Below are 26,047 nucleotides of genomic sequence, written 5' to 3'. Positions count from 1 at the left end.
CAGTTTTTCTTTTCAGATGGAACCCCGGCCACCCAAACGGCTCCGGCCCCTTCCCCCGTCCCATGCCCTGTCCCCCACCTGGTCCGAGTCAACGAAGATGATGCGATCGACTCCCAGCGGGAACAACACGTCCAAAAAGAGAATCTTGTACGCCCAGATCAGCCGCTGTTTGTCTGTCTGTTTGTGCAACCAGTGTGGCCATTTGTACGTCACAAACTCGTAGTCGAATCCAAACTGCTCAGCCATGGCGGGAATGACCTGGGGTTGCGAGGCGGGTTAGGGAGAGGCAACAATTGTACGGCCGCGTGGAAGCGGATGGCAAGAAGGGCTCCTGAAGGGCAACAACAGCAGCAAACAACAACAGCAGCCGGCTCAGCGGCCGCAATAGCAGTAACAGAAGCAGCGGCAGTAGGAGGGAAGCAGCAAAAGTGACATAAGAACCAATGCAGCACCGCCATTACTCGTTGTGAGGGTGGGCGCATACAGAGTAGTACGCCGCAACGCCCTCGCTCAGCTCCACAGGACCGGACCCCATCCCCCCAGTATACCCGCCAAACTACAACCAGATTATGCTTCAAAGGACCAGCCCAACCCAAAAGTCACTTCAACGCGAATACAGATGCCTCCCACCCCCCAGGAGCTGTGCTACTTCGGGCACTTGGGCAAGGACTGTCCCTCCCTCTCCTTCCCGCCCCGCCACCCAGTCACCTGCTTGTGCTGCGGGCTCATGTAGTTCTTGATAATCCAGAACTTGACCCTTCGCGGAGCGTAGAAGGGCCGACACCAGATGATCAGAGCAGCAGGAGCAGCAACAACAGCAATAGTTGTAACACCAGATGAAGCCAGCGGCAAAATGGACAGCAGTAGCAGCAGCAGATGCGGTGAGAGAGCAACGGCGGGCGATGGAGGCAGTGCAGGCAGCCGTGAAACGGAACCGATGGGGAACGGCCTTGACGCCGGCTGCCGATGCGCCCGGGCACCTACATTCCCGAAAGCAAAGCTTCAAAACAACCGGTTCCCAACCAGCCACAGCCGAAGACAACCCCCCACAGCCAAGCCCAACCCACCCACCTCGACTTGGTGTGTCGAAGAACGGACAGAATCATGATCTTCTGTAGCCGTTCGTACATGTGCCCCGAAGCCACGGTGAAGACGTTGATGGTGTCACCACCTCGGAGCTGACGTTGTTTCTTAGAGGCCGCCAACTCGCCACCCGCCCCACCACTGCCGCCCTTGGCACTGCCCCTGCAGACCACCCCCGTGGGGTTAGGGTGGGGGTGGGTGTTGATTGGAGGGCGAGGAAGGAGCAGCAATGGGAGAGGTGTGAACCTTCCGATCCTCCTGTTCCGTTCCCTCAGCAGGAGCCCCTCACGGATGTTTCCTTTTCCGTCATCACCAAGAGTTGCGAAGCCTGGAAGGGAAGATTTTTGCCCCAAACCCTACTGCTCCACCCAACCTCACTCCATCCCCCCCACACACAACCCGTCACCCCCAGACACACATTTCCCCAAGCATTGACCACTTACGACAGCAACGATGAGACCTTGCCTAAGAGGCCACCACTGCTAGGGGCCGGGGGAGCCTTGTCGTCGTCGTCGTCTGCGTACTCGTCATCCTCCTGCGTACGACAGGCAACGCCGTACAAAAGCTCAAAAATCAACCCAACATGTAACGGCAGTCAAAACCCCAGCCTCAACCCCACCCTGGGAAAGCAATAGGGATCCTGAGGGCCCAGGAGGATCAGGTTGTGCGTGTGTGTGCGTGCGTTGGGTGGGTTGCTCTCGGCAATAGCACGAATCGCTAGAGCGCACATGTTTATGTGTGTGCGTATGTACGTCCATGTTGGCCATGCCACCATGGCCGCGTGTCGCGCATGTGTTTTCACTAATTGAGCCGACGCGTGAGTGAATGTCCGTATGTACGAGTGCAGAACTTACCAGGTCCGGGTCCCACGTGTCGTACGCGTCATCCGCCGTGCCGTCCGCCTGCAACACATCCTCTGCCTCCATGCCGGGCCGCTTGCGAACCCGCAGAATCATGTGCTTCCCTGTAAATGGTATATGTAGAAGGGAAAACAAAAATGTAGTCAAGAAATGGGTGTTGTGGCGGGTATCTGCGTTCGTTGAGGGGCAGACGTGGAGGACGCTGCAACGGAATACCCTTTGTGAAGGGGAGGGAAGGGAAAGCGGGGAAGGAGGCGGGGCTGTGTGCATTCACATGGAAGGTTGAGGGAGTAGCGAGGCGAGGGAGAGGTACAGAAGCACCGCGCATGAAACTGCTCAAGGACCAAAAGCCACTAAGCCATCGGAAAAGAAGGGGAATGCGGACGTTTCCAAAGAGGGTTAGGGTCCGGTCTAGTGTACGGTCCCGAACGCAAAAGCGGCAAAAACCTAAAACCCTAAAAGAGAATGCCATCATACGGGCATAACGCTCTCTTTTCCCCAAACTCCAACCCCACCCAAGCTCTCAAGTCACTTGTGACAGGTCATCCCCTTTGGGCAACCCCCAAAAAAGGGGACATCTAAAGGGTGTCAGTCCCCTTTAGGCTCGGCCCCCGAGTGCCTCTTCACGATTGCGTGCTTTCCACCTGAACACTTATTATTGATACCGTCTCCCTGCTCGTTCCTTCCCTGGAGTCTAGTTGCTCCGTAATACCCACCCAGTCCCTCGTCCCGTCGTCTCACCCATGAAGCTGGAAATCAGGACTTGCGTGCTGACGTCATCACCACCACCACCACCACCGGTGCGCACCAAGGCCCCTGCCACCCTCTCTGCCTCTCCGGACCCCTCCTCTTCCTCCGCAAACACGTCCCGGCTGGTGCCGGTGCTGGACTGCAGCAGGTACAGGTCACGAGACCTGCGGACACGAGCACATGGCCGGAGGTGGAGGTGGAGGTGGAGGTGGTGGAGGTGATGATAATGGTGATGATGATGGTGGTGGTGACGATACACAGTTCAATGCCTTTGCAAGGGCTTGCAGCTCAAGTTGGAAGGAAAGTTGGAAGGGCTCAGAGAGCAGGAAATAGAGGAGATATTTCCGTGGTGCGTGTAGGGGTGTGCGGGTGTATGGGTGTATTGAGTCATTTTATACAAAATGCAAAAACTCAAGGTCATACGCCCAAAACCAGGCAACTGGCCGAAAAAAGGGGAAGTAAAGGGAAATCGGTGCATGCATAGCTTTTTTCCACGGATCTTAGGGCCTCCCTCCTCTCTATGACCAGACAACGACTTTCGTGCAACTGACAACGACCCACTAACAACAATGAAACCAACAGCCTTCCGCGAGTCTCTCTGTCTCGCCCTCGCACCTCCCGGGCGCCAGAGACAACAGCCAGCGGCCCGGAGCGGCCTGCAGGGGGCAGCAGGGAAATGGAAGGATCAGCTACTGATACGCGACATCTCACATAAGGTCATGTGCCCGTACGTGCCCTCCGGAGCATTGAAGCCCTACCCCTCCCAACCTCTTCCCCTTTCCTAAGGATACACGAATTCCGGTGGAACAATGGAACGACAACAGTAGACGCATACATAAAGATAAAGATAAACACACATGCATACATACATATCATCCCCGCTTCCGTACAACCAACAGCTGTCCGTGTCGTACCTTAAGTTGGAAGTATGCCAGGTTGGCCATGACGAGTGTGTCCACTGTGTGGGGTTGTGTGGGGGTGCCCAGGTGCAGCTGGAGACCGCGCGGTGGAGTCTGAGGTCGGGTGGTAGGGGATGTGGGGGATGTGGGGCTTATTGCGAATGTGTGTGGGGAGGTTGCTGCTTGCGGTGATGGTGTTGTGGAGAGCTTGGCAATGTAAGGCAGCTGAAGTGAATGTTCTGTGGGAATGGATTAAGAGACGTTACGGAGAGGACCAGCGGAAACGTAGTGGGTGGGGTTAGTGTTGAGGAAAAAGGACGACTTCCCGCACCCTCAACTTCTACGCCCATACCCCGTTGGCAGATCACCCCACCCCATCCCACCATGCGCCCCGATGCCGTCACATCCACACACGAGCCAGTCAGCATCAGCGCGTCCAACTCGAACTCCGCAAAGGCCACCTGACAGGGAGGGGCAGGAGGGTAGGGAAAAAAGGGAAAACAGGGGGGAGAATGAAGGAAGTGCGGGAATAAAGGTTGGCGGTGAGCCGGCATGAAGTAATGCAACGCAGTTAGGACTGCAAAAGGGGAAGGCGAACCGCGAACGAGTGAAGCTGATGCTAAGGGGGAAGAGGGAGCAGCAGCCGGTAAGAAGAGATTGCATCCCTCGCCCCGCCGCTCGCAGAACTTTCTAGAGGTGGATAGACACAGCGAGACGTGATAAAAAGCCGATCGGCATGCCAATCCTAATGCCGGGCTCGCGGCCACGTAGCCAATTCCAAGCTCCCGCCGTACGACGTCCCTTTGCCGTACCTCCCCTGCCACGTCTTCCAGCCGTAGGTTATCTAGGTCGTACAGTGCCGCTGCTGGCTCCACCAGCCACGCCTCCGGGGCATCCAAGTTGAGTGTGAGCACCCTTCGTGCCGGTAGGCGGGAGAAGTAGGCGGTGGGCGGCCCTGGGGGCCCGCTGCCGGGGGCTAGACCCGACGGGAGAGCATACCTGCATAGGCCGGTTGGGGTCATTCTTGGAGGGAACAAGGATGGAAGGGGCTACGATAAGATAAACCGCCGAAACAAAAGGCCCCAACGTGCCCACCTCTCTCCAAACCCAGCCCCCAAACCCTGGCCTTCCTGCCTCCACATCTTCTACCCCCTCCTCCTCAACCCTGCAACGTCGCCCTCACACTCTCGCGGCCCCCCTTAACTTCCCTCCCTGTCCACCCAACCCCGCCTCCTGCACTCGCCTGTAGTAGCTCTTGAGCGGCATTTCCGTGATGTCCTTTTGCGGGTTGAGTGTGAGGCTCATGGAGGGGCCCAGCGCCTCCCTCAGCACCAGCAGCAGGGAGGTCAGCCGCTGGGCGGAGCGGGACAGCGGGTTGAGAACCGCCTCCAAATGGAAGGGAGGGTCAGGCCCGCCGGAAACCTGCCAGAGAATCGGGAGAGGGAAGAGGTAGACGACTTAGGGGAAGGGAGAGAAAAGGGATTTGGGGGAAAAGGGAGATGCGGGAAAACAAGCCACCTTCCGCCACCCCCAAAACACACAACGCAGAGACATCCAGCCCTGGCGACTTTCTACTTATCGTCATCTAGCCCCAAAACGTCCAGGAAGTTCTACCACTTTGCTGGTCTATTTGCTTCGGTAGACGTTACTTGTGTACCATCACTGGTCGTATCTGTGGCTCAAACCCCCTTAAATCACACCCACCTCCACTGCCCGCCACACCCACCTCGACCGCTTTGCGCTTCAGCATGGCCATCATCTGCTGCAGTTGCAGGGAGGCCCCCGGACCCAGGCGGGAGGCCCCACCACTGCCCTCCTGTGATCCGGCAGAGGCGGCGGCGCGGCTGGCGGCCGACAGCGCCGAAACCACCGTACTGGAAATCTCCGACAGGGCATCGGATGCCGACACCCCCGAGGGCAGATCGGCGGGTAGGCGCTGCGAGATGCGGAAAAAGGAAGGGTGGTAAATGGAAGCGGACAAGGGATGGGAGGGGAAGAAATGAAGGTGCTGAAAATGGGGATGCGCGGCGAGAGGTACAGGGAAAGGGGGCGGGCGAGGAAAAGCAAAAAAAACGAGGAAAAGAAAACGCAAGGGGGGATGATTATGGTTAAGTCATACGGTCCTTGCGGGGAAGCATAGGTTGACCCCAGGTGGGAGCATGGCGGAGAGTTAAAAAAGGGAGGACCGATTGCTGGATCCTTGGAACTGTTGTCTATCCGAAACTGCGGCGTTACCTCCGCGGCCCCCAGCCCGGCCACCCCCACTCCCACCTCCCCCTTCCTTGACCTCCCCCGCTTCCTTAACCCAGATTCCCTCCTCCCCGTCCTCTGCCCCTTATATGGGTTGCATTGTTGCTTAACTGCACTGAACCAATCGCCACTGTACCCCCCATCCCACCCTTCTTTAACCTCCCTCCCTCCCCATTGCCCCCTAGACAGACACATACACACATGCACACATACACACACGCACCTGCAGCCCCTCCGAGTACGCCCTCTCCACCGCCTTGGCCACCGACCCCGCCATACCGCCCGACGTCACCCTCTGAAGTAGAGACAGGTCCTCAGCGAGCAATTCCAAATGAATCTGGAAGGAGGGTTTCGTGGGTACAAATATGTTGGGGAGGGAGTGCTGAGGATGCGGGTAAGGGGAGAAAGAGATGTGACCATGATGAAAGCCAGGGGGTAAAAGAAGGGGGGCGGTAGAGGACGGGGCCCCCCAGTTGAAAGCCAAATATGGGTCCAGCTCTACTACTGAAAGTCAATGCTGAAGGCAATTTACGTGATGACTCGGGTGGTTCTTTATATCGTAGACAGACCGAACGTGTTATCCAAGAAGAAGAATCTAAAAAAGTATTTATGATCATTAATTCTTTTGGTGGATCTGTTGGTAATGGCTATACGGTTCACGATGCTAGGGTCAGCGGAGGTGGCAACAAAAGAAGGGCAAACGTAACAGACAGGCAGACGGACACGCAGACATGAAGCAGCGCTGTGCACGAGAAGATGGCCATTTACGGGAAGTACATGGGTGCTCAAAGCCGCTCAAACATGCTCTACCCCACCACAGTCTGCAGGCTACGCATTAATCCCCCCTCACACACGCACGCACACGAAACACACCTCCTCACTGGGTTTATACACGGGAGTCACCCGGCCGTTGCTGATGACTGCCGCCGCACCAGGTTCTAACTTGAATACTGTACGGCAAAGATCTGCCTGTACGGCCCGGTACGTCAGGCTCTCGTCCACCGCCTTGGCCAGGAACGACTTGATGGCCTCGCCGTCCAGACCTGTTTTCATGGCAGCGATGTCGATGACATTACTTGCACCGGTAATAGGCGGGAATATCCCATCTCCACGCACCGGCTTCCCATCCTTCCCGGCTGGGCATATGATGCCAGCATATGTGACTGGTGACCGCACTCCAGTCCCCTCCCCTCCCCCCTTTCGTTGCCCGGGAAAAAAGGTCCGATTAGCAATAAGCCTTAACGCCTAGGCATTCAAGAAGCTCTTGGCCCTGCCAGACTAAATCACACGCTCATTTCCCTCCCCAGGCCCGCAATGTTCGCCAACCCCTATTTCCCTATCCCTGTTTCCCAATATCTCCATGTATTTCCCATTCCCACCCTCACCCTCGTCCCTACAAGCTCATACCCAGCGGTCCTCGCAAAGCCCCCCTCCCTTACCCGCTTCCTCGGCGTACTTGATTGCCTCTTGCGTCTGCTCCTCCACCTCCCCGCCGCCACCAGCCGCCTCCCCACCTGATCCGGCCGCCAGTGCGGAGTCCGACATCAGCCGGCTCAGGTACGACACCACCTGAGGGTTGGTTTACAAGGGGGGGTAACGGGGCCGGGAGGAGGCGGGACACGACAGCAACGACTATGGGGGTAAAGATCTATGAGTAAAACATTGTGCAACGGGTGGCGGGAATCCACTCCGCGGGGAGGGAAAATAAGGTGTGTATGCGTGTATGTGTTGTGGGGGAGGGGAATGATATGCATGAAGAAAGGATTAAAAGGATCAACTGCTGACGTCCAAGCCATGCATGTTGGAGGAAGTGCTGATAGGAAAATGAGAGCCCGGGTGGGTGGAATGTAGCGGCGCAAGGGGCTGGGGTTGGGGTGGAGGTGGAGGTGGAGGGAGTAGAGACATGCGCAAACGCGCTGCTGTTGCAGTTACGGGAAATATCTTAAGTCGGCTTCTCCTCCACACCGAGTTCTACCGCCATCGCCACGGCCACCCCTGATGCCACGAATACATACATAAATACACAGGCGCGCACAGGCATACCTTGTCCCTCCCTCCGCTCTCCAGCTGCCTCATCCCCCCCTCCACCAGCGCCTCCAGCAGGCTGGGGGCTGCTGCAGGCTGTGAGGGGTTGGCCACCAGCACCAGCCGACAATCTCGGGAGGAGGATGAGGGGAGCACCTCGGACAGAAGGCGGAGGGACTGTGTTTCGGTGGAGTGGCGGGAGGGCACAGGACGGGGAAAGGATACAGGCAGAGGAAGGGAAAAAAGACATGGGATAAGAGTGAGAAGAATGGGAGTTCAGGGAGGGGAAAGAACTGAATGCAGGCGGATGGGGGGAAAGACGAACAGGGGAACAGGGGGGAACAAGGATGCCGTAAGTTAATACCCTGTTAAAAGGTGTGAGGAGTATCAGCTGGAGACGGACGAAAAATATGTGAGGGGAGGACAAGATATGTAGCAAGTGCACCGGAGACCTCGCCCACTTTCTTTCCCATCTTTCCCTGCCAGAACGGCAATCTTGAGGCAGCTGCCGCATCCAGAACCCACCGTAAGCCCAGCCTTCACCCTGATACCCCCCTAACTCAACCACAAACCCACTTCCCACCCCACCCCACCCCATTCAGTCCCTCCGCCCTTCCCCTCCCCTCCACCCTCCCTTCCCTGCCCCCACCTCTGCCACCAGTTGTCGGCCCTCCTCATTGGCCAGGTCAGCCGCCACGTAGTGGGTCACAGGCGCCACGTACGGCGTACCATCTCCATCTTCAGATCCAGATTCGCGATACAGCATCCGCAGCGTTTCATGCGCTGGGTGGCGGAGCAACGGAACCAAGTTGAGCACCTGTGCAATGGATTTTACGTAAATTTTAAAAGATTTTATGGGTCTGTTCAGCTTGTTTCATGGTACTTTTTAGCAACATTATCAAGAACCAGGAGCAGGAAACGATTATGTACCTGTTGTTAGTGAACAACGAAGCACACGCGCAGGCAGCGAGTACACAAACCCACATATACCCACACGCAAACGCATAACACCCCCCTCTCCACGCATCCCTACACCTTCCTCACCCCTACCACACCTGCGCGTTCCGGGCCTTGGGTCCCACAATCCTCTGATTCAGCCGCTCCACCGCCCCAAACATCTCCAGCACCGCGGCCAACGCATCGCCCCCACCGCTGTTGTCGTCCATCCGACCAAAGTAGATGGCCTCCTGCAGCCGCTGCATCTCACCCATCACCCTGGATGAGCAGAGCGCAAGAGTGCGGTGTGCAAGGGTGTGGCGGAGGGAGGTGAGGTGAAAGATTAGGAGGGGAAACGCTTGGCACGCCTGTCGGTGCCTGGCCGGCCCCGAAGCGGCTTCAGATCCCCACCTACAACCACGCTTCTACGCATAGCGCCTGCTTGGGTACACATCCCCGCCCCAATCACACACACACACGCCCTCCTGACACGCCCTCCTGATACGCCCTCCTGACACGCCCTCCTGATACGCCCTCCTGATACGCCCTCCTGATACGCCCTCCTGATACGCCCTCCTGATACGCCCTCCTGACACGCCCTCCTGATACGCCCTCCTGATACGCCCTCCTGATACGCCCTCCTGATACGCCCTCCTGATACGCCCTCCTGATACGCCCTCCTGACACGCCCTCCTGATACGCCCTCCTGATACGCCCTCCTGATACGCCCTCCTGACACGCCCTCCTGATACGCCCTCCTGATACGCCCTCCTGATACGCCCTCCTGATACGCCCTCCTGATACGCCCTCCTGATACGCCCTCCTGATACGCCCTCCTGATACGCCCTCCTGATACGCCCTCCTGATACGCCCTCCTGATACGCCCTCCTGATACGCCCTCCTGACACGCCCTCCTGATACGCCCTCCTGATACGCCCTCCTGATACGCCCTCCTGATACGCCCTCCTGATACGCCCTCCTGATACGCCCTCCTGATACGCCCTCCTGACACGCGCACAAACGCAGCATCCTCAACGCAGCAACCCCTCCCGGCCCTCGCGTCCTTACTTGTACATGATATCCTCTGCCGGGGAGGAGCCTCCCGCCTTGGCTGTCAGGCCGTTCATCCACACCACCGGAGGTGCGGTACAGCGCTCCGCGTCCTCATCGCGGTCAGCTGCGGGTGTGGCGGCGGCCGCCACTGCCGCGGCTGGCGGCGGCGCCACCAGGCCCTTAATCATCAGCCAGGAGGCCGTCTCCATGAGCTGCATACCCACCTGCAGGTGTTTGTGTGTACGCGTATGTGTATGTTTTTAATGATCTGAGCCGCGATAAGGGAAAAGCCGGGGTCACGAATAACTTTACTGAAGCGAGCTCCGTAGTCCAGCGATGTGTGTCTGAAAGGATTGGGTAGTAAAAGCAAGGTATGTGCTGGGGCGAGATGGATACACAATAGCGGATGTTAAGTGGTTCAGGATGTGGTGAAGTCACCGCCTGATACGGTGTTGCATGCCATGCACACAAGCACACGCACGCATAGATACACACATGTACAGTATCCCCGTATTTTTCCCTACACATTGATGTTGGCTTTACGTATCCCACCAGCCACAGACACACCCCGCTTTTGGCAAGGGGCTCTGATTCTCCCGTACTCCAAGGAAGTCCTGTTGTGTTTCATTTTTTCCGTTCTTGCCGCGGAAACGTCCATGGCTTCAGCTGCGTCTCACGCTCCGCTGGAGCGCGCCGCGGCCCCCCTCACCTCGGCAGCGTATCCAGAGCCCTCCTTGAGCATCTTGAGCGCGTCCGAGGTGCTCTTGCGCGCCGCCGTCTTGGCCCGGGTTCCCGGTGGCGGACTGCGAGCTGCTGCCCCCCATGCGGATGTGAATGCCGCCTCCACCACCTCCTGAGGGTCCGAGTAATAGCCGGAGCTGCGGAGGAAGGAACCACAGGGGCCGACAAGAAATGAATATATGGATTTACGACAAAATATTTTCCAGATATTCCAGAAAAAAGAGTATTAAACCCAACGAAGACATGGCAACTTTGATGCATCATGCTCTGGGTCTGGGTGACCTTAAACATAGAAAAACGCGCGTTCTGGGGCAACACACAACCGATCATGCATTCTCGATCATGCGGGACGGTGTGCCGTTAAGGCTATGTGGGAGGTCTACTCACGTTACGGCCTCCGCTGCATCGATCCACATACGCCAGGCGGCAGCTGGACCGAACGCCTCTTTCAGCGTGGCGAAGCCCCGACCGAAGCGCTCACTGGGGGTTGGTCCAGGGGGGTGATAGGGAGGTAAGGGGTTTAGGAGGTGCGTGTGGGTACGAGTAAGGATGAGGCGGCGGAACATTAAGCGCACCAGGCGGCCAAGATTCGTGGTGAAGGAGCCGGAGCATGCCCCAGGGAGGACGCCCCGAAAGGCAACTAAATGAAAAAAGTACGAGACGATGCCTGATGGCGGATCGGGTAAAAGAAACAGCACGCCTGCTCCATTGCAGAGCACACATTAAATCAACACACACATGTATGCAGACCCAGCGCACCGGCCGCCCAATCCCACGTCGAAACAGGCCCCACCTAGCGTCCATCTCCCCCCAGGAGGGTGCCCCGGACTGGAGGTGCGGGTACTTGCGCTGCTGCACCACCCGCATCACCACTGAGGGCAAGTAAAACACAACACCTGTAGCAGTAGCAGGGGCAGCAGCAAGGGTCGAGCAAGTCAGTCGAGAGAGCGCAGGAACGGCAGGAGCAGCAGCACCAGAAGCACCGGAACAAGCCAAAAGTAGACGTAGCGGCAGTCGCAGTAGCAATATCAATAATCATAACAGCAGCAGCAACAACAACAACAACAACAACAACAATCACAACGACACGTACATATGGGGTTACTCCTCGGAATAGCCTTCCCTGGCCCTCTGCCTAGGCTCCCAACGGAGCCATCCGGGTCTCCTCCAGCAACCCCACCCTCACCCCCACCCACCCTCACCCCCACCCACCGCCACCCGGGCACCATACCCTCCTCTCAGCAGCCCCCATCCGGCCCTACCCACCAAACCTAATGGGGTAACCCCCCTGCCACATTCGGTCGATGTTGGCCACCAGCTCCAGGGACTCCGAACATAGGGGCTCCACAACCACCACCGAAGTGAACACGTTGCGAGCTAGCGGACGAAGCCTAAGCAGTTAGGCATAACAATGTGGCAACATGTCACTGAAGGCAATGGGGAAGCACACGGTCGGGTAGGCTACGGGCAGGTAGGCGAAAGACAGGCGTACATCCCTCCCAGATTCGAGCCGGATTCGGTATCCCATCGGGCTTTGCCCGAGTAGCAGACGTGTACAGGCTGTGTGAACTCATCCCAACGCACCAATACGCACCAACAAATTACAGGGACCTTATGCGGGGATATGATCGTGTGAAGGGTTCCGGGGCGCCTGGGGAGATCTTAAAAGCCCCTGAGAAGGTCTCATTTCCCATTGGATGAACGTTTCTTAAACAGGCACGTCACGGCTCTGTCCTCTTGAGCCGGCACGTCTCCCTCCTTCCCCCAACATACGCACGGCGCCGCACCTGCCCGGGAAGGTGTTGAGCAGCTCAGCCAAGTTGCGACCAAACCGCTGAAACCTGAGGGGAAAATGAGAGAGAGAGGAGGGGGAAGAATCATGTGTGGACCAAAGGGAATGCAGGAGGGGGAAGGGTGGAGCGGTGAGGGGAAACGTCGATGGGAGGAAGACGAGGCGGGGGCGCGGGGTGGAAGCTGTGTATTCACAAACCGGGCGCCAAGAAAAGACGTCTCCATGGTACAGAGCAGGGTAAGCTATGCCACGCCAAGGGGGGCAGGCGAAAGAAACCCAGACTTGAGCCCTTCCCCCTACCCACCCCAACAACGAACCGTGACACCTCCGCCAGCCACACAGATACCACTACACCATTAGGCATCCCGAGCACAACCCCCAATAACAATAAAGCCTCTCCCTCGTCGCGTACGACATGTACGGCACCTGGGATCGCGCTCCAAGTCATTCAGAAAGGCGACGTGCTTGGACATGGCACTGCTGGGTCGGGTGGTAGGGGGTGGGGGGAAGATACACGGGGAGGACATAGGGGAAGAGGATTAAGGCGGGGGGACCGGATGAACGGAAACAAGCACATAAGCCCCCAAGAGCGACTGTAGGGTTCTCAGAAAGGCAACAGCGGAGTTTGGGTCGGGAGGAGGAGGGGGCAAAGGCATCTATTGATTGCACAGAGGAGGGGGGGGAGCGAGGGCAGAGAGGAGGCAGACGGAATCAGTTGAGGAAATGCTCCGGAGGAGGGGCTGGAACCCGGGGAAAAAGCAGCCCATCTGGACTTCCCTTGGACAGCCGAGGGCCAGTGGAGGACCCTAAAACCCTAAACCCCTAAAAACCCAAAAGATTTTGGACGGGATTTAAATCACCCAATAAACCACACCCCAGCCCCGCACGCACTCCAATCACTACGCAAAGCCACCACCAGCCCCTAGCACGCGGCACCAGCCTCTCCTAGCACTCCACAGGCACATACACACCTTGAAACCCACCTCATCGCCGCTTTAAAACCCAGCCCACATGTAACCTACCTACATACATACCTTGTTGATCCCAGACTGAGCCGCGGCTCCCCCTCTCCCCCTGCTCCTCCCCCTCCCGCTCCTGCTGCTGCGCCGTCCTCCGCTCGTGCCGCAAGGACCTGCTTGGCCAGGTTGGGAGACAGCTCCAGGGGAGCCCCCACCAGGGAGTCACGGAGCCGCATCTCCGAACGAAGACGGGACAGAAAACCTGTGGGCGTAGGGGTGGCCGTGGGCGAAGGCGTGCGTGTGTTTTGCGTGGAGGGTGAGGGTTACGGGGAAGAAGAGAACACACCCTTTCCCACGGAAAGACTCGGGACAAGGTCGACTCGGAAACTGCGCGATGAAAGGGAGTAGGGGAGTTTCGTGCAGAGGGCGGATGTAGAAATACTTTAAGCGTGTGTGTCTCCTTGGAAAAGGTTATGACCAGAAACAGTACGGGGGTTGGGAATGGCGACAAGCGTACGACATTTTAGATAGGAAAGACGAACGACTGCCGTGCGCGAGCGCGTGCGTGCGGGATTTTGGCACTTAAGATGGACAAAAAGAAAAAAATACACCCACCCACCCACCCGCACGCACCCACCCACCACACGCCCCCTCAGCCAACTCATTCAAGCACTCACCGAAGAAATCCAAGTTGTTCACATCCACCGCCAGGCCGTTCAACAGCAGGAAATTGGCCCCCGCCGACACCATTTGCTGGTTGTGGGTCACAGCGTTCTTAAGGGAGGAGCTCACCACCTGGCGGCTCGGCGGTGGAAAAACGAGGAGGACGGGGTTTAGAGGTGGGGGGAATATATGCAAAGGTTTTGGGGCAGGGAAGGAGCTCCCCCGGAGAAGGTTATTTTTAGGGAACCGTACGCGGCAGTGGCGGCGCGGTGAGTGCGGAGAGGGAGAAGCGGGGTGCGGGTGGCCAGGTGTGGATAATAAAGGCAGGCAGCGCTTTGAGATGCAGAGGCAGAGGGGGCGGGTAAATGAAAACGCAAGACATACCAAGCTTCCCAAACCACCCCAAAAAATGATACCAGGTCTTAAAACAAGTGCAGAATCACAGACTCACGCAGGCAAAACGGCATCTCCTCCCCTCTCTTCCCCACCGCTGCCCTCCACTCCCCTTTTCCTCACCCCTCCCGTCCCCTCCCCTCGCTTTCCCTCCCCTCCCTTTCCGCACCTGTCGTGACAAGCTGGACACAATGCCTGGGAAGTTCTGCGATATCTCCGCCAGCAGCGCTAGCGGGTCGGAGGAGCCCAGGATGCGCTGAGTGGCCTGCAGACCCACATCGCGTAGGTCCCACACCTGAACGCAGGCGGGCCGGAAGGGAACGGGAGTGTCCGTGTGGGTCACCACAGGACAGCATTACCACCAAAGGTAGGTGGGTGGGGTTGGGAACAGAAAGCAGGAAAATGAACTGCCCGCCCACCCATTTTACCCCCCGCCCCTATCCCCCCCCTTGTCCGCTAACTGTTTCCGGAATGAAATGCAGCTATGTAACTGCCCAACGGGTTAGGGGGGAAAGACGAACTACGAACGCGTGAAGCTGCTGCCACGGAAAGAGTGTACATGAAGTAGGGGGGAACTATATGCAAGACCCCCGGCGGCGTGTAGGTGGGTGTGCGGGTTGATGGGCGGGAAATCATTGGCACGAAGTCCCCAGAACTATTTCCCCCCTCCCCCGACTGGCACAAGAAACATGCACACACCCGCACCGGCAACCGCACCTTAAGTTCCGCTGACTCCTCGTCATCTGCCGCCAGCAGCTGGTCCCGGAAGGTGAGCAGCTCAGAGCGCAGATCCGGTCGCCTAGCCGCCAACACGTCCAGTCGGAAGCCCTTCACCACAGCGTCATCGCCACTGCCAAAGTCCGCCTCCTCCGCGGCGCCCTCCTCGTCGTCGCCACTGCCTTCGGTGCCACCTGCACCGCACCACCCCACCCCGCACCAGTTTCCCATACTTTGCTGCTGACTTTCAATTTCGTTCAAATACATAAAAATTCAAATTCCTAACATTCCATGACGTCGATTCGTTCACAGAGGAAACAGAAAAAAATACCCCCAGGAAAGTGCTGGAGGAGCAAAAGAAACCGCCAGCCATTGCGTTGCTCCCTGTCCTGGACATCGCCTCCCTTATTACTCTCTTTTCTTGCCCTTTGTGTCTCGTCGCATATGAAACCCTCTTACCCTGCTGCTGCTGCTGCTGCCGCTGCCGGGCTACCTCCTTGTCGTCCATGGCGCTGTACTCCGTGTTCTTCAGCGCCGCCTCCACACCCCACCCCGGCAGCAGCAACTGGCCACCCGTGCCGGCGCGAGCACATCCAGAGAGCGGCTGCGAGGGAGGGTTAAGCCCGGGCGGGTGTGTGCAGGACGGGGTCAGGTTAGTGCAAGAAAGAGAGCCGCAGTTGGGTAAACTACACGTAAGTTTGTTCAGGACAGCAACCGCAGGGGTCGGTGGCAAGCCTGAGAAGCGCTATACGTTGGCTTGGCTCGGGAAAAAGCTATGTGTGTATGTGCATGTGCATATGTATGCGTGTCTGTGTAGTTCCCGTAAGCGCGATTAAGATCAGCGGGCCAAGGAGGAGCGAGTGCCGCGAGATGGGAGCTGTGTAAGCCTCTCTCCACCCCCACACAGGTCCTGCATACCTGCATTGCTCTCTTGGCTCGCTTGGCCTTTGCTTCTCTGGCCAACTCAATACATCCATCACCCTGACTTTGCATTTTCCCTACCTAGTTTTTACCCCTCCCACTGCTTCTGCGATGAACCGTGGGTCAGTCCGCCATGGAGCCACCTTTCAGCAGTCATGCGGCCTCCTCCATCACCACCACCACCACCACCACCACTAGCACCACCACCACCACCAACAATAAGAGCAACACACGTAACACACCCTCACCTCGCAGGTGGTGGTCAGCAGCGGCCGGAATGCGAACATAAGACCATTGCCGCCACCGCTGCCATCTCCTACAGATTGCTCGTCCACCGCCGTCTTGAGCTGCTCGTACAGCGGCCCAAAGCACGGCAGTCCAGGAGAGCCGTACAGGATAGCCACACGGGACGTCTCCGCGCCGCCAAGGCTGCCGGTGGCCTTCCCACGGTAGATGTGCTCGAATGAGAACAGCTGCTCCGAATCCGGGTTTGTCGATGACGATGACGTTGACAACGATGATGATGGTGATGATGATGATGATGTGAGGAGGTCCGCAAGCTGCTGTGGTGTGGTGGCTACCTGCCCCTCCAGAGCTACGAAGCAGCAAGAGGCGGTTGCGGTTGACACCTGGTGGCGGAAGGAGGAGGGTGCGACGAAGCACTGACGATCGACGAAAGAAAATACCAGGAGGAGGGGCAGTGTGTGTGTGTGTGTGTCTTTAACGATGGCGGGCGAACTGCGGGCAAGAACTGACGAGGATGGTGCTTGAAGTGTATGTGTGTGCGCGTGGTGTGCTAGTGGGTAACCCTGAAGGAAATCCATTCCTTCGCAAGAACAAACAATCAACATATACATATGATCAACCGAGCAGACGGAGGGAAGGCATCATTGGGGCGCAGCCCATAACGAAGTGGGAGGTACGCTCCGAGGCCACTACTACGGAGTCCTCTCCAGGAGGGGATCCGGGCGCGGAGTGCAGCCGGAAGTGAGCGGAGGCACAGTTGAGCCGAGAGGTGGATACGCCTCCATGCCGACATATGCCCCGCCCATCCCCATCCCCACCCCAATCCCCAAGCCAAGCATTTGTAGGTGCGTGCACAATCCTCCTTTTTCTCCCTGGCCGCAACCCATTTCCTCTTTCCACACCACCTCCCACCCCACCCCCCGAGCACCTCCCCCACATCACATCACAGCACGCACCTCATGGGGATGAAACTGCTCCGCCAGCTGCCGTACCATCTGCAGCTTGGCGCCGTATTGCCGGGAACCCAACGTCAGCGGAATGAGCTGCGGCAGTAGGAGCAGCAGTTGCAATAACAGTACCGGTGGTGGTGGTGATGGTTACCTTGTAGACAGAAGTGAACCCGAACGTTAATCAACACGATCATAAAAGCCGAACTGACGGTGGTGGGGTACTGAGGGTAGTGCTCAGCGCAAGGTAAACGAGATGGGATGTGGAAAGGCGGCACAGGGATCAGCTGATGTGCGACCTCGATGGCTATGCAACCCAGATGGTCACATAGCCGCGATTCGTGTACCAGAGGGGAGGGATTCAAGAGCCCGATAAACAAACCCAGAAGAGATGGGTCAGGGCGTTGAGGCCGTGAGGCATGTATGGGGTAGGGTGGGATGGGAGAAGGGAAGGAAGGGCAGTTGCAGGAGTAAGCCCCACATAGCAGCTGCTGATGACTCCGAAGATGACCGGGGAGAAGGTGGGCTGTAAAGAGGTAAGAGTAGCTGAGGCTGCGGTAGCAGTTCCGAGACAGGCGGCGCCTCCTGTACGGTATGGGCTGCATACCTACCTGTGCCCAAACAGAAAAGAGTCCGATCCGTGACAGCAGTTAGCAGTCCCTTTGGCTGCGGTCCGTGGCTGCATAGCTCCCCAGGAAGAGAGGGAGAGAGAGGGACTGGAGGACGGTGTAAGGGGAGAAGGGCTCACAGATTGTGGCACCAACCCAGGTGCCAGCTCTGGTCCCAAACACGCGGTCCGTCCGTTCAAGATCTTTCCGCCTCAGCGCCTCGCCCGATAGGTCTCAATCCGTCCAAACGTCATTTAGGGCCCGGCTGCGGATCTACGGATGTACGATTGGCCGCTGCTGCCGCAGCTCTCATACCTTCCCCACGCTTGGAGAAACCAGTTCCGCAGCAGTCTCCGTGATGCTCCGCCAGCAGGCTGCATCGTCGAGGTCAGTGCCCGTTGCATCTGGCGACAGCGATGACATGCGGTCCAGGAAAGGCCAGATGAGTGCTGCATCCTCCTCCGCCTGCGGGGAAATTTTTTGGGGAGAGCGATTAAGCGGCGATGAGGGGTTTGGAAGCTCCTGGTGGGCACCCATCCCTAGTAGTAAGTCATGAACACGGATACTACAATGGGACACGGTACTACAATGTTTGCAATATGGGGGAGGAGGGGGAGAGGGGCAAGGGGTCAAGGGTGAAGTTTGAAGAGGCCTTTCCAGCACGAGGGCTCAGCAAGTAAAGATTAGACACCTGTCCAAAATAATTAGGTTAAAGTATGCGATGGGAAATGCTTCGAGTCGCTGCCTAAAGGCAGATCACGACGCACCGCGAAAAGACTGGCGTCAGCATTAAAACAGTTAATATGCAGTGATCTGAACCTTAAAAAGAAACACAACTTACAAGAAACTCCGCAGCCTCCAGCAGATAGGATGTCGCGTTAAAGCGCGCTTTAAGGGTTAAGCTTGCCCCCTTAGGCTTCGCCGCTCCCACGTACCAACTTGGCGCGACAAAGAGAAGAACTGCCAAAATGGCAGTCCTGCGTAGCGTGCTCATTAGGTATCAACGTCTCCACATTTCCCAAAACGTCAACTATACTGAGCGAAGTAATTCACCGCAACCGGCCAACTATCGAAACGTACCGAAGAAATTCTAATTATTGCGTGCCCTGAAGGATTGGGTGCCATAGCAGCGAGGATGCCGTACAGTCTCCGTTGGCAAAGGAAAACGGTTAGGCCGAAAGTAGACCGAGTGGAATAACAAGGGCGGTTGAAAAGGATATAATCAGGATCAAAGCCTCCATATCGCTGTCGTGCCTTATCAGTGGCGGCACTTTGCCACAGAATATGATAAAGAGTTGAACCGCTCGCACACTGCGCACCCTGCCTGCCCTTTCCATCACCTTTCAGCCACGTGCACGCCATCATGTGAAAGTGCAGATTACTCCGATTAACTTCTTTGACCTCTGGCTGATGGCAATCGCGCGCACGGCCAGACGCGCTAAGGATAGCCGTACAGCACAGCCACGTGGTTGGTTCGGCACCGTCCTTCCATGATTCTGATTTTAATACACTTGCGCAAGCGCATCAAGTTAAAGCGGCCCGGTCTATTTTGCACGGAGCTGCGGGACTGCAGAAGTGAGAAATTACATCCTTCCATTCATTTTTCTCGTTTACCCTCTGAACACTCGGCCCTGTTTTGGCATTCCGGATGGCGCAACGGACGGCGGGGCGGCATAGATGAGTCTCTTCCCTTCCACGATGCAAAGTAACTCCAAGCAACTCCCAATCGCAACACCAAGGTTGGGGGTTGTTCAACACTCCAAACTAACAGATGCCAGGTCTAGGAATTCCCAAATCCCATTATCCCTGCAGGCTCTCTTACAGCCAAAGGTACAGCCTGCTTTCCGGGCGCCCCAGCTCCACTTCGTCTGACAGATGGTACTCGGGAAAGAGTGAAGGTATGGTGGATGTGGTCAGGTCAGGGGCTACTCCGGGGGTTAAAGCCAAACACAGGCACCTCTACCAGCTGACCACCGCCAGTACAAGTGACTAAGCGCCAGCTACCACGTCACCACCGCTATCACGTGACCATCGCTGCTGAACCGACCATCACTGCCTTACCAGCCGAACCCCGCCACCACCCCCGCCGCCACCACCACCCGCGGCCTAGCCGCTATGCCAATTTAACACCAAGACTTGGCTGCGACTTGGAGAGGGCTCCTGAAACCCCTTCCACCCTTTACCCGGGGAAACGAACACCCCATGAAAGCGTCGCCGGCCAGCCAGCCAGCCAGCCAGCCAGCCATCTCGCCACCCTGCCACCTCCACCCTCCACCAGCGTGTACGCGGGATCCTCCTTCCTCTATCGGAGTCGGCCCTCCATCGCTCCCCTCGCCACCCATGGTGGAGCTCTTTCATCTCTCAAAGCTAACCCGCTTCCCATCCGACCGAAAAAGTAGACTTCCTGAGGGCCTAGGGATAAGGACCACGACCTGCAAACGACTAGCAACTATTAACTGACAACTAACAACAAACACAATAAGTGCCCATCGCAACTACCAAGATGCCTTCTTATTACACAGCCAGGGACCTCGTGCACCGTACAAGGAAAGCATGTTTCCGCATGTTTCCGTCCCCCCCCAGCAAGCGCTCATTAAGTCTCCCGAAACCACCACCGGCGGTAGCGCCGCAGTCCCCTTCCAGACCAAGACCCCTCCGAGTTTTTCCCCCTCCCCCCCGGACACAGCTTCCCCTCGCCAAACGTGGACTAATCACCCTTCTGCAGCTCACTCTCAGAAACCCCTTCCCAGAGACCCGCCCGCCCTCTTTCCTAGAAACCCCCCCGACCCAGCTGCTCCGGGTGGCTGGACTGAGGGCCTCATACCTCCACGGCCCGTGGCCTTGGCCCTAGCCCTTGCCCTAGCCGAGAGATGTGTTTTTAACTCAATCACTGGGTCCATCAGGTTTACCCAACCCTAACCCGCTCCAGAACCAGTCCTGCAGTACCGCCAGGTACTGCAAGCACTGCCAGGTACGGTAAGGAAACCTCTTAAATACCTTAGGACCGACACTCAACAAAATCAATATAGCAACAGCAGCAACCGCAAGGTTTAACAACATTACCAACAGTGACGACGACGATAACAACAACAACGACAACAACAAAATCGCAACATCAATTTGGAATGCGAAGGGCTGGAAGAATGAATGAGCCGAGGTGCGGGATCCGCAAGTCGCCGCATCCAGATCCAAAAACCAGGATCCAGGATCTTAATCGTCTCCGGGGATATGCCACCTATGCACTGACTCCAAAGCGGAAGACTTGTAGCCGTGAGCCACCACCACGCCTGATATCTGGAGCACCCGCGGGTACCAGAGGGGGCCGGGAAAGGGGGCGAGGGAGAGAGAAGTAGGGGGATGTGATGTGGCCCCGAGGTGGTGGTGGAGAGGGGGGGGAGGGGGAGGAAGGGTGGAGAAGTGGAGTCATTTAGCTCGCGGGGTGAAATGATGAACTCGCCGCCAGTGCATTTGAATGCGCCGTGCCAGGTGGGGGGAAAAGAGCCCAGGTGCGTCGGGGCTATTGCCGGTTTGCTGGTGCTAATGCGGGTGAGCATGAGCCAGTCTCTCCTAATATTGCTTGTATCGCTTAGGGAGGATGGGGAGGATGTGACCGCCTGTGTCGTAGGGCCCGCAATAAGGGAGGTCGGGAATTAGCGGCTGGGGGATAAGGGGAAAGGGAATACGCTGGCTCAGTCATGGCTATGTCTGACGTGTGAAATTAAATGGTGATGATGCGTATTGATAGAAGCATCAACGGCCACAGCCACAGCCACACACACACACAGCCACACACACACACACACACACATACACACACATACACACACATACACACACAAATACACACCTTGAACTTATGTCCGCCATCAAGGATGCTGGAGGTCTCCTCCAGCACCGTCACGGACAGTTCACAGCCGGCGGGGGCAGCAGCACCGTCATCTCCCTCCCTCTTCGTCCCCGCCTCACCCTCCCCGGCCATCAGGCCCAGACCCTCCACCATGACCAGTGCCATGTAGGTTTGAGACGAACGGCCCAGATGCAACGCGTCAACCACCACTGTACTGCAATTGCAACCGCCGCCGCCGCACTCGACTCGGGCCTTACCCATACCCGCATACGACTGAAGGTAATGCAAGAGGACCGGAACGGCAGCGGCGGCGGCGTGGCGACCGCCGGGGGGAAGAGTGTCCGGCAGTCGTACGACAAGACGGCTGCCCGGTTCCGTCGCCACGTAGCCCCATTTGGGTTTTTCTTCCGTACCCTCATTAACCCAGGACCAGCCCTGGGCGTATGTAACGAGGGAAGTGAAGGTATGCCCCACCAGGCAGACGCTTGTGGAAGGCGGCAGGTTGCCTGAACAGGATATCGTAGCAGAATGAGGGCGATTGAGGGTAAATGCGATTGAGAGATGCTTGAGAGTGGAGGGGCCAGATTGCCTAAATTGGATAGGAATTAGGTTGTCGGTTAGTGAACGCTGGCGCAGCAACTTGCCTAAACAGGAAACCCCCATAACCCTAAACTCCCATACACCTGCCCACCTGTGTACATGGGCGGCAGCAGCGGCCGCTCCAACTTGGCCGCTTCCTCCCGAGACGGCGGGTACGACAGCAGCCCCAGCGCCGTCTCCTGAATCAGGTGTACGACAATATCTGCCAGGGCTTTATGGCCCGCATCCCCTGGGTGGTGTTCGTTGTAGGTTTGGTTCCACAGGAAGCCCTCCGTGGGGCGGTGCACGTTGAGGGGGTAGAGCGCGTCTCGCAATGACACAGTGGGTATGTCATAATAAGCCGCCAGGGCACCTGCGTGTGCGTGTATGTGCGTGTGCGGGCGTGTATGTGCGCGTATGTGCCGTGGAGTGGGGTGACGGGGGGTCAAACAGGGAACCGTGGGCAAGCGTGATCCATTCCTACCCCGCGGGTATATGTGTGTGTGTATGGATGTTGATAAGTGGGGGTGTCTTGTATAACTAACAGCACGCTGCTCCGCTGCTACTACGCCTTGGTGCACTAACGGTGTGTCAGTCGTGTATGTGGCGGCCGTGAGATCTCACCGCGTACTCCCACCTACCCTACCCCTTCGCTGCCCTCACGTCCCCACATCTCACCCTGGACACCACTCGGACGACCGCTTCCCCTTCCCCCCCACCGCATTATAGGGCCCAGCCACACAAAGCGCGCGCCTCACCTCCCGCCCATGCCCAACACCCCTCCCCCCCTGTTCCACACCTTCCAGATCTTCGCTGGACGCGGCGAAGTGCGCATCAGGCGGAGGAGGTCAAGGCAAAAGTAGCGGGGTGGAAGAGTGGGGGGCGGGACGGAGGGAGCCGGGAGAGGGAGGTAAAGGGGAGGAGCGGGCGAACATCCAGGAGAAGCGAGGGGAAGTGGAAAGTACGGGACAGAAGTTAAGGGGGACTGTTGAACTGTTGAATGAGTGTAGACCCCCCTGGAAAGGCGCGGGGGGGCAAGGCAGGGGAGATCCCAAACACACATGGGGATCGCACGTCGGTGGCAACAGGAAAATTATAAACGAATGGAGACTAAAAATGAGTTGTTCGAGTTGCATGACCTGTAACAATCCTATGGGCTCCAACAACCAACCAACGGCTCCTAACCACCCACAACCGACTGACCAACTAACCAACTAACCTGGTACGGAAGAAGGGGTCGAAGTCCTTGGATCTTACGTGAGGCACTTGCACCATCACCACAGCTGGCCGACTGGGCAGGTCCATTAACTTCCTCAGCAGCTGCTCAACAGACTTGACCACTCCGTTGTTGCGAATGCAGTCACAGTCATCCAGACCATCATTGAACACGTATCTGGCAGTGGGCAGTGGTGATAACATAATCGTTGCATTAGTAGCAATGACAGCCCAGCAGCGAGCAAATCAATAGTACTATCAGTAGAATGTTGAGCAGCTGTAGCGGCAGCAGCATCGCACAGCGAGTGGGGGTCGAAAAGCAAGTGTAAACGCAAACCTTTTGCACACAAAGGCAAACGAATGCGTGTGGAACTTATCAAACGCAAAATTTTAGATCTTTTCAACTAAAGATAATTGGAGCAGTGGAAGGACCCGGCGAGCTGTGGACGGATGCCACGGGCCCTAAAACCCTAAAACCGATTTCAACGGATTCCGGGTTAAAACCCAAAATAAAACACCACTAGAACTCGCCCTACTAAAACCTCTATCTAGCTCCTTATGGAAACCGCTACGCGCTCACTCCACTAGCACCAGGTCCAGGTCCACGTCCACAGAGTGCTCCAGGCACAGAACCATGTAGTGGGAGGGGGTGCCGGGTATGCAGCCGTTACGACCCGTCACGGGGTACGAGGACACGGAGGCCTAGTGGAAGGGGGGAAGAGGGGGAGATGAAGCGCACATTACTTCAAACGGGGCAGCGTGGCCATCTGACGATTGCGTGAGTCGTTACGGAGTGGGGCCAGCGTAAGGGCGGCGTAACGGATGTTTCTAGCCGAGGCATGCACGCAACTCTAAGGAAAGGAGGGTAAAGTCCTAAGGATTTTTCCTTCCTAGGAGAAGGCACCGATTCACCATCCTTGCAGATATGCAACGAACAGCAACTGTAGATGGTTAACGAGCGAGGAAAGTAAGGTATGGCGGTTCGCCGGTTGGTCAAACTGCGACTACGTGCTTCGTGGGATGCAGCGGGATCAAATCTCTCACCAGCCAGCTCATGAAGAGGCTGAACCAGTCGCGCTCTCCACGCATCGTGGCTCCCGTGCCCCAGCTGATGCTGTGGACGTGTCGCACAACCGGATGTGCGTGATGTATACGTGTAAGGCGTCTCGTGTAAGGGTTCCGGAGCCGTGGTGCGGGCGACTTTTCTCACCTTCCCCCAACAACTCCCACTTTTAACGGTCGCGTCGCGTTCATTAACTCTGAGACGAATTTGCGGAGCCTTTTCCCTGAGCTGGGGTACTTAAGTCCTGCCATGACCTCCAGCTCTGGCAGGAGGAACTGGTAGTTGAGAAAAGGTTCGAGCTGCTTGGTGGCATTGGCGCTCAGACCATGAATTGTCTTACGCCAAAGCAAGCTTTCGTTAACTGGGCAGCAATGCTGTCCGATTGGTAACTCAGCCCTGGTTATAGGGATTGGGCTAGCCGCTTTGAGACAAAGTAATATTAGAGTGATTACAGTGCACGAAGTTGACGCAAGCAAACGAGTGCACATGTTGCATCTGCTGCGGTAGTCATGTAACGATGCAAGCCATGCCAACGAGCGGGGCCGCGTGGGTCAGCGCCCTGCCACAGCTTTAAAACTGAAGCATAATAAGTATTCTCCACGTGCGCATAATCGCATTTCGTCACTTTTGCCAACGTAACAGTTGCGATGCGACGTACATTTGTCAGCCTGCGTTACTCAGCTCAGCCCTGCAGCAGGGCTGATGTTAGCCATCTTAGCATAATAAATCCGCTTAATCCTGTGATGCTGCTAATTTTATGATTGAAGCGGGGGTCCGGTCCTTTTACAGGAAATATTGCTGCACCTAGTAATATGTGCCGCGTGCAGCTTCCTTCGCTTCATTGAGCGTAGCGTAGTAAATTGAATTTTAACATGGTAGTCATCGTTAAGCGCACGAGATCGCTGTTACATGTGCATGCACGGAACTCACAAGAATTTCTGTGCTACGACCCTGTATGTACGACCCTGTACGACTGCATATGTATTCCTCGCACACGATCCAAATACTGTTCCAGCCAAGCAGCCTATTTCGGCTGCTAATCCAGCTTTTTAATCCTGCCCAGAATAAAATACTGGCAGGAAATCCATACCTAACGAAGGACTTAACTCGGGTTGCATGTCTTGCGGTACGACTCGCAAGACGCGCAGAGTTTGCAGACCTCTCGCTGCGGCCCTTATACTAACCGACATTCATTAAGTTGCAGGTGAACGGCCACATCACGGATAATCAATCCTACAGCCATACCCTCAGCAGCTATAAGGCACTACAACCCACCCCGCCAAGACGCATCTCTTCTTCCGACCACGGTTTAGCCTTTGCTTGGTTGCCTCGATGACCTCCGCCGAACGATTGCCAATTCAGTGAATAGTATAGCGGGCCGCTCTTAATAGGGCACGGCTCCCATGGAAGCCTAACCGCTGAATCCAAAGCGTATACAAAGCATGTACAATTTATACGTACGAAGGGATGGAACAAGAAGACATACACACGGACAGGTAA

The 26,047-nt window shown here is 56.9% G+C and overlaps 1 protein-coding gene across 1 annotated transcript in view; it reads right to left on the bottom strand.

Moving 5' to 3' along the window:
* Positions 1–24,738, bottom strand: part of VOLCADRAFT_105823 (uncharacterized protein) — a gene marked incomplete at both ends in the record, with an annotated part of 28,446 nt that extends 3,708 nt beyond the window's left edge. Inside the window, 40 exons of the mRNA XM_002953090.1 lie at positions 79–258; positions 709–757; positions 1,072–1,245; positions 1,527–1,618; positions 1,938–2,047; positions 2,685–2,857; positions 3,309–3,349; positions 3,608–3,706; positions 3,976–4,053; positions 4,405–4,591; positions 4,776–5,014; positions 5,319–5,528; positions 6,066–6,224; positions 6,716–6,885; positions 7,282–7,411; positions 7,628–7,705; positions 7,886–8,044; positions 8,517–8,684; positions 8,923–9,082; positions 9,872–10,080; positions 10,566–10,734; positions 10,985–11,077; positions 11,860–11,988; positions 12,385–12,438; positions 12,816–12,869; positions 13,424–13,610; positions 14,026–14,143; positions 14,574–14,699; positions 15,122–15,315; positions 15,581–15,725; positions 16,291–16,671; positions 17,245–17,331; positions 18,159–18,308; positions 21,691–22,196; positions 22,382–22,642; positions 23,069–23,082; positions 23,489–23,662; positions 24,065–24,186; positions 24,529–24,598; positions 24,695–24,738. Coding sequence (XP_002953136.1) covers positions 79–258; positions 709–757; positions 1,072–1,245; positions 1,527–1,618; positions 1,938–2,047; positions 2,685–2,857; positions 3,309–3,349; positions 3,608–3,706; positions 3,976–4,053; positions 4,405–4,591; positions 4,776–5,014; positions 5,319–5,528; positions 6,066–6,224; positions 6,716–6,885; positions 7,282–7,411; positions 7,628–7,705; positions 7,886–8,044; positions 8,517–8,684; positions 8,923–9,082; positions 9,872–10,080; positions 10,566–10,734; positions 10,985–11,077; positions 11,860–11,988; positions 12,385–12,438; positions 12,816–12,869; positions 13,424–13,610; positions 14,026–14,143; positions 14,574–14,699; positions 15,122–15,315; positions 15,581–15,725; positions 16,291–16,671; positions 17,245–17,331; positions 18,159–18,308; positions 21,691–22,196; positions 22,382–22,642; positions 23,069–23,082; positions 23,489–23,662; positions 24,065–24,186; positions 24,529–24,598; positions 24,695–24,738 — 5,943 coding nt within the window. The remainder of the gene's footprint in view (positions 1–78; positions 259–708; positions 758–1,071; positions 1,246–1,526; positions 1,619–1,937; positions 2,048–2,684; positions 2,858–3,308; positions 3,350–3,607; positions 3,707–3,975; positions 4,054–4,404; positions 4,592–4,775; positions 5,015–5,318; positions 5,529–6,065; positions 6,225–6,715; positions 6,886–7,281; positions 7,412–7,627; positions 7,706–7,885; positions 8,045–8,516; positions 8,685–8,922; positions 9,083–9,871; positions 10,081–10,565; positions 10,735–10,984; positions 11,078–11,859; positions 11,989–12,384; positions 12,439–12,815; positions 12,870–13,423; positions 13,611–14,025; positions 14,144–14,573; positions 14,700–15,121; positions 15,316–15,580; positions 15,726–16,290; positions 16,672–17,244; positions 17,332–18,158; positions 18,309–21,690; positions 22,197–22,381; positions 22,643–23,068; positions 23,083–23,488; positions 23,663–24,064; positions 24,187–24,528; positions 24,599–24,694) is intronic.
* Between the last annotated feature and the right edge of the window lie 1,309 nt (positions 24,739–26,047).

Source organism: Volvox carteri (genome assembly GCF_000143455.1).
Source record: "Volvox carteri f. nagariensis unplaced genomic scaffold VOLCAscaffold_34, whole genome shotgun sequence".
In the NCBI taxonomy this organism is placed as follows: Eukaryota; Viridiplantae; Chlorophyta; class Chlorophyceae; order Chlamydomonadales; family Volvocaceae; genus Volvox; species Volvox carteri.
The sequence above is the reverse complement of the archived record's forward strand: the minus strand, read 5'-3'. Positions and strand labels throughout refer to the sequence as shown.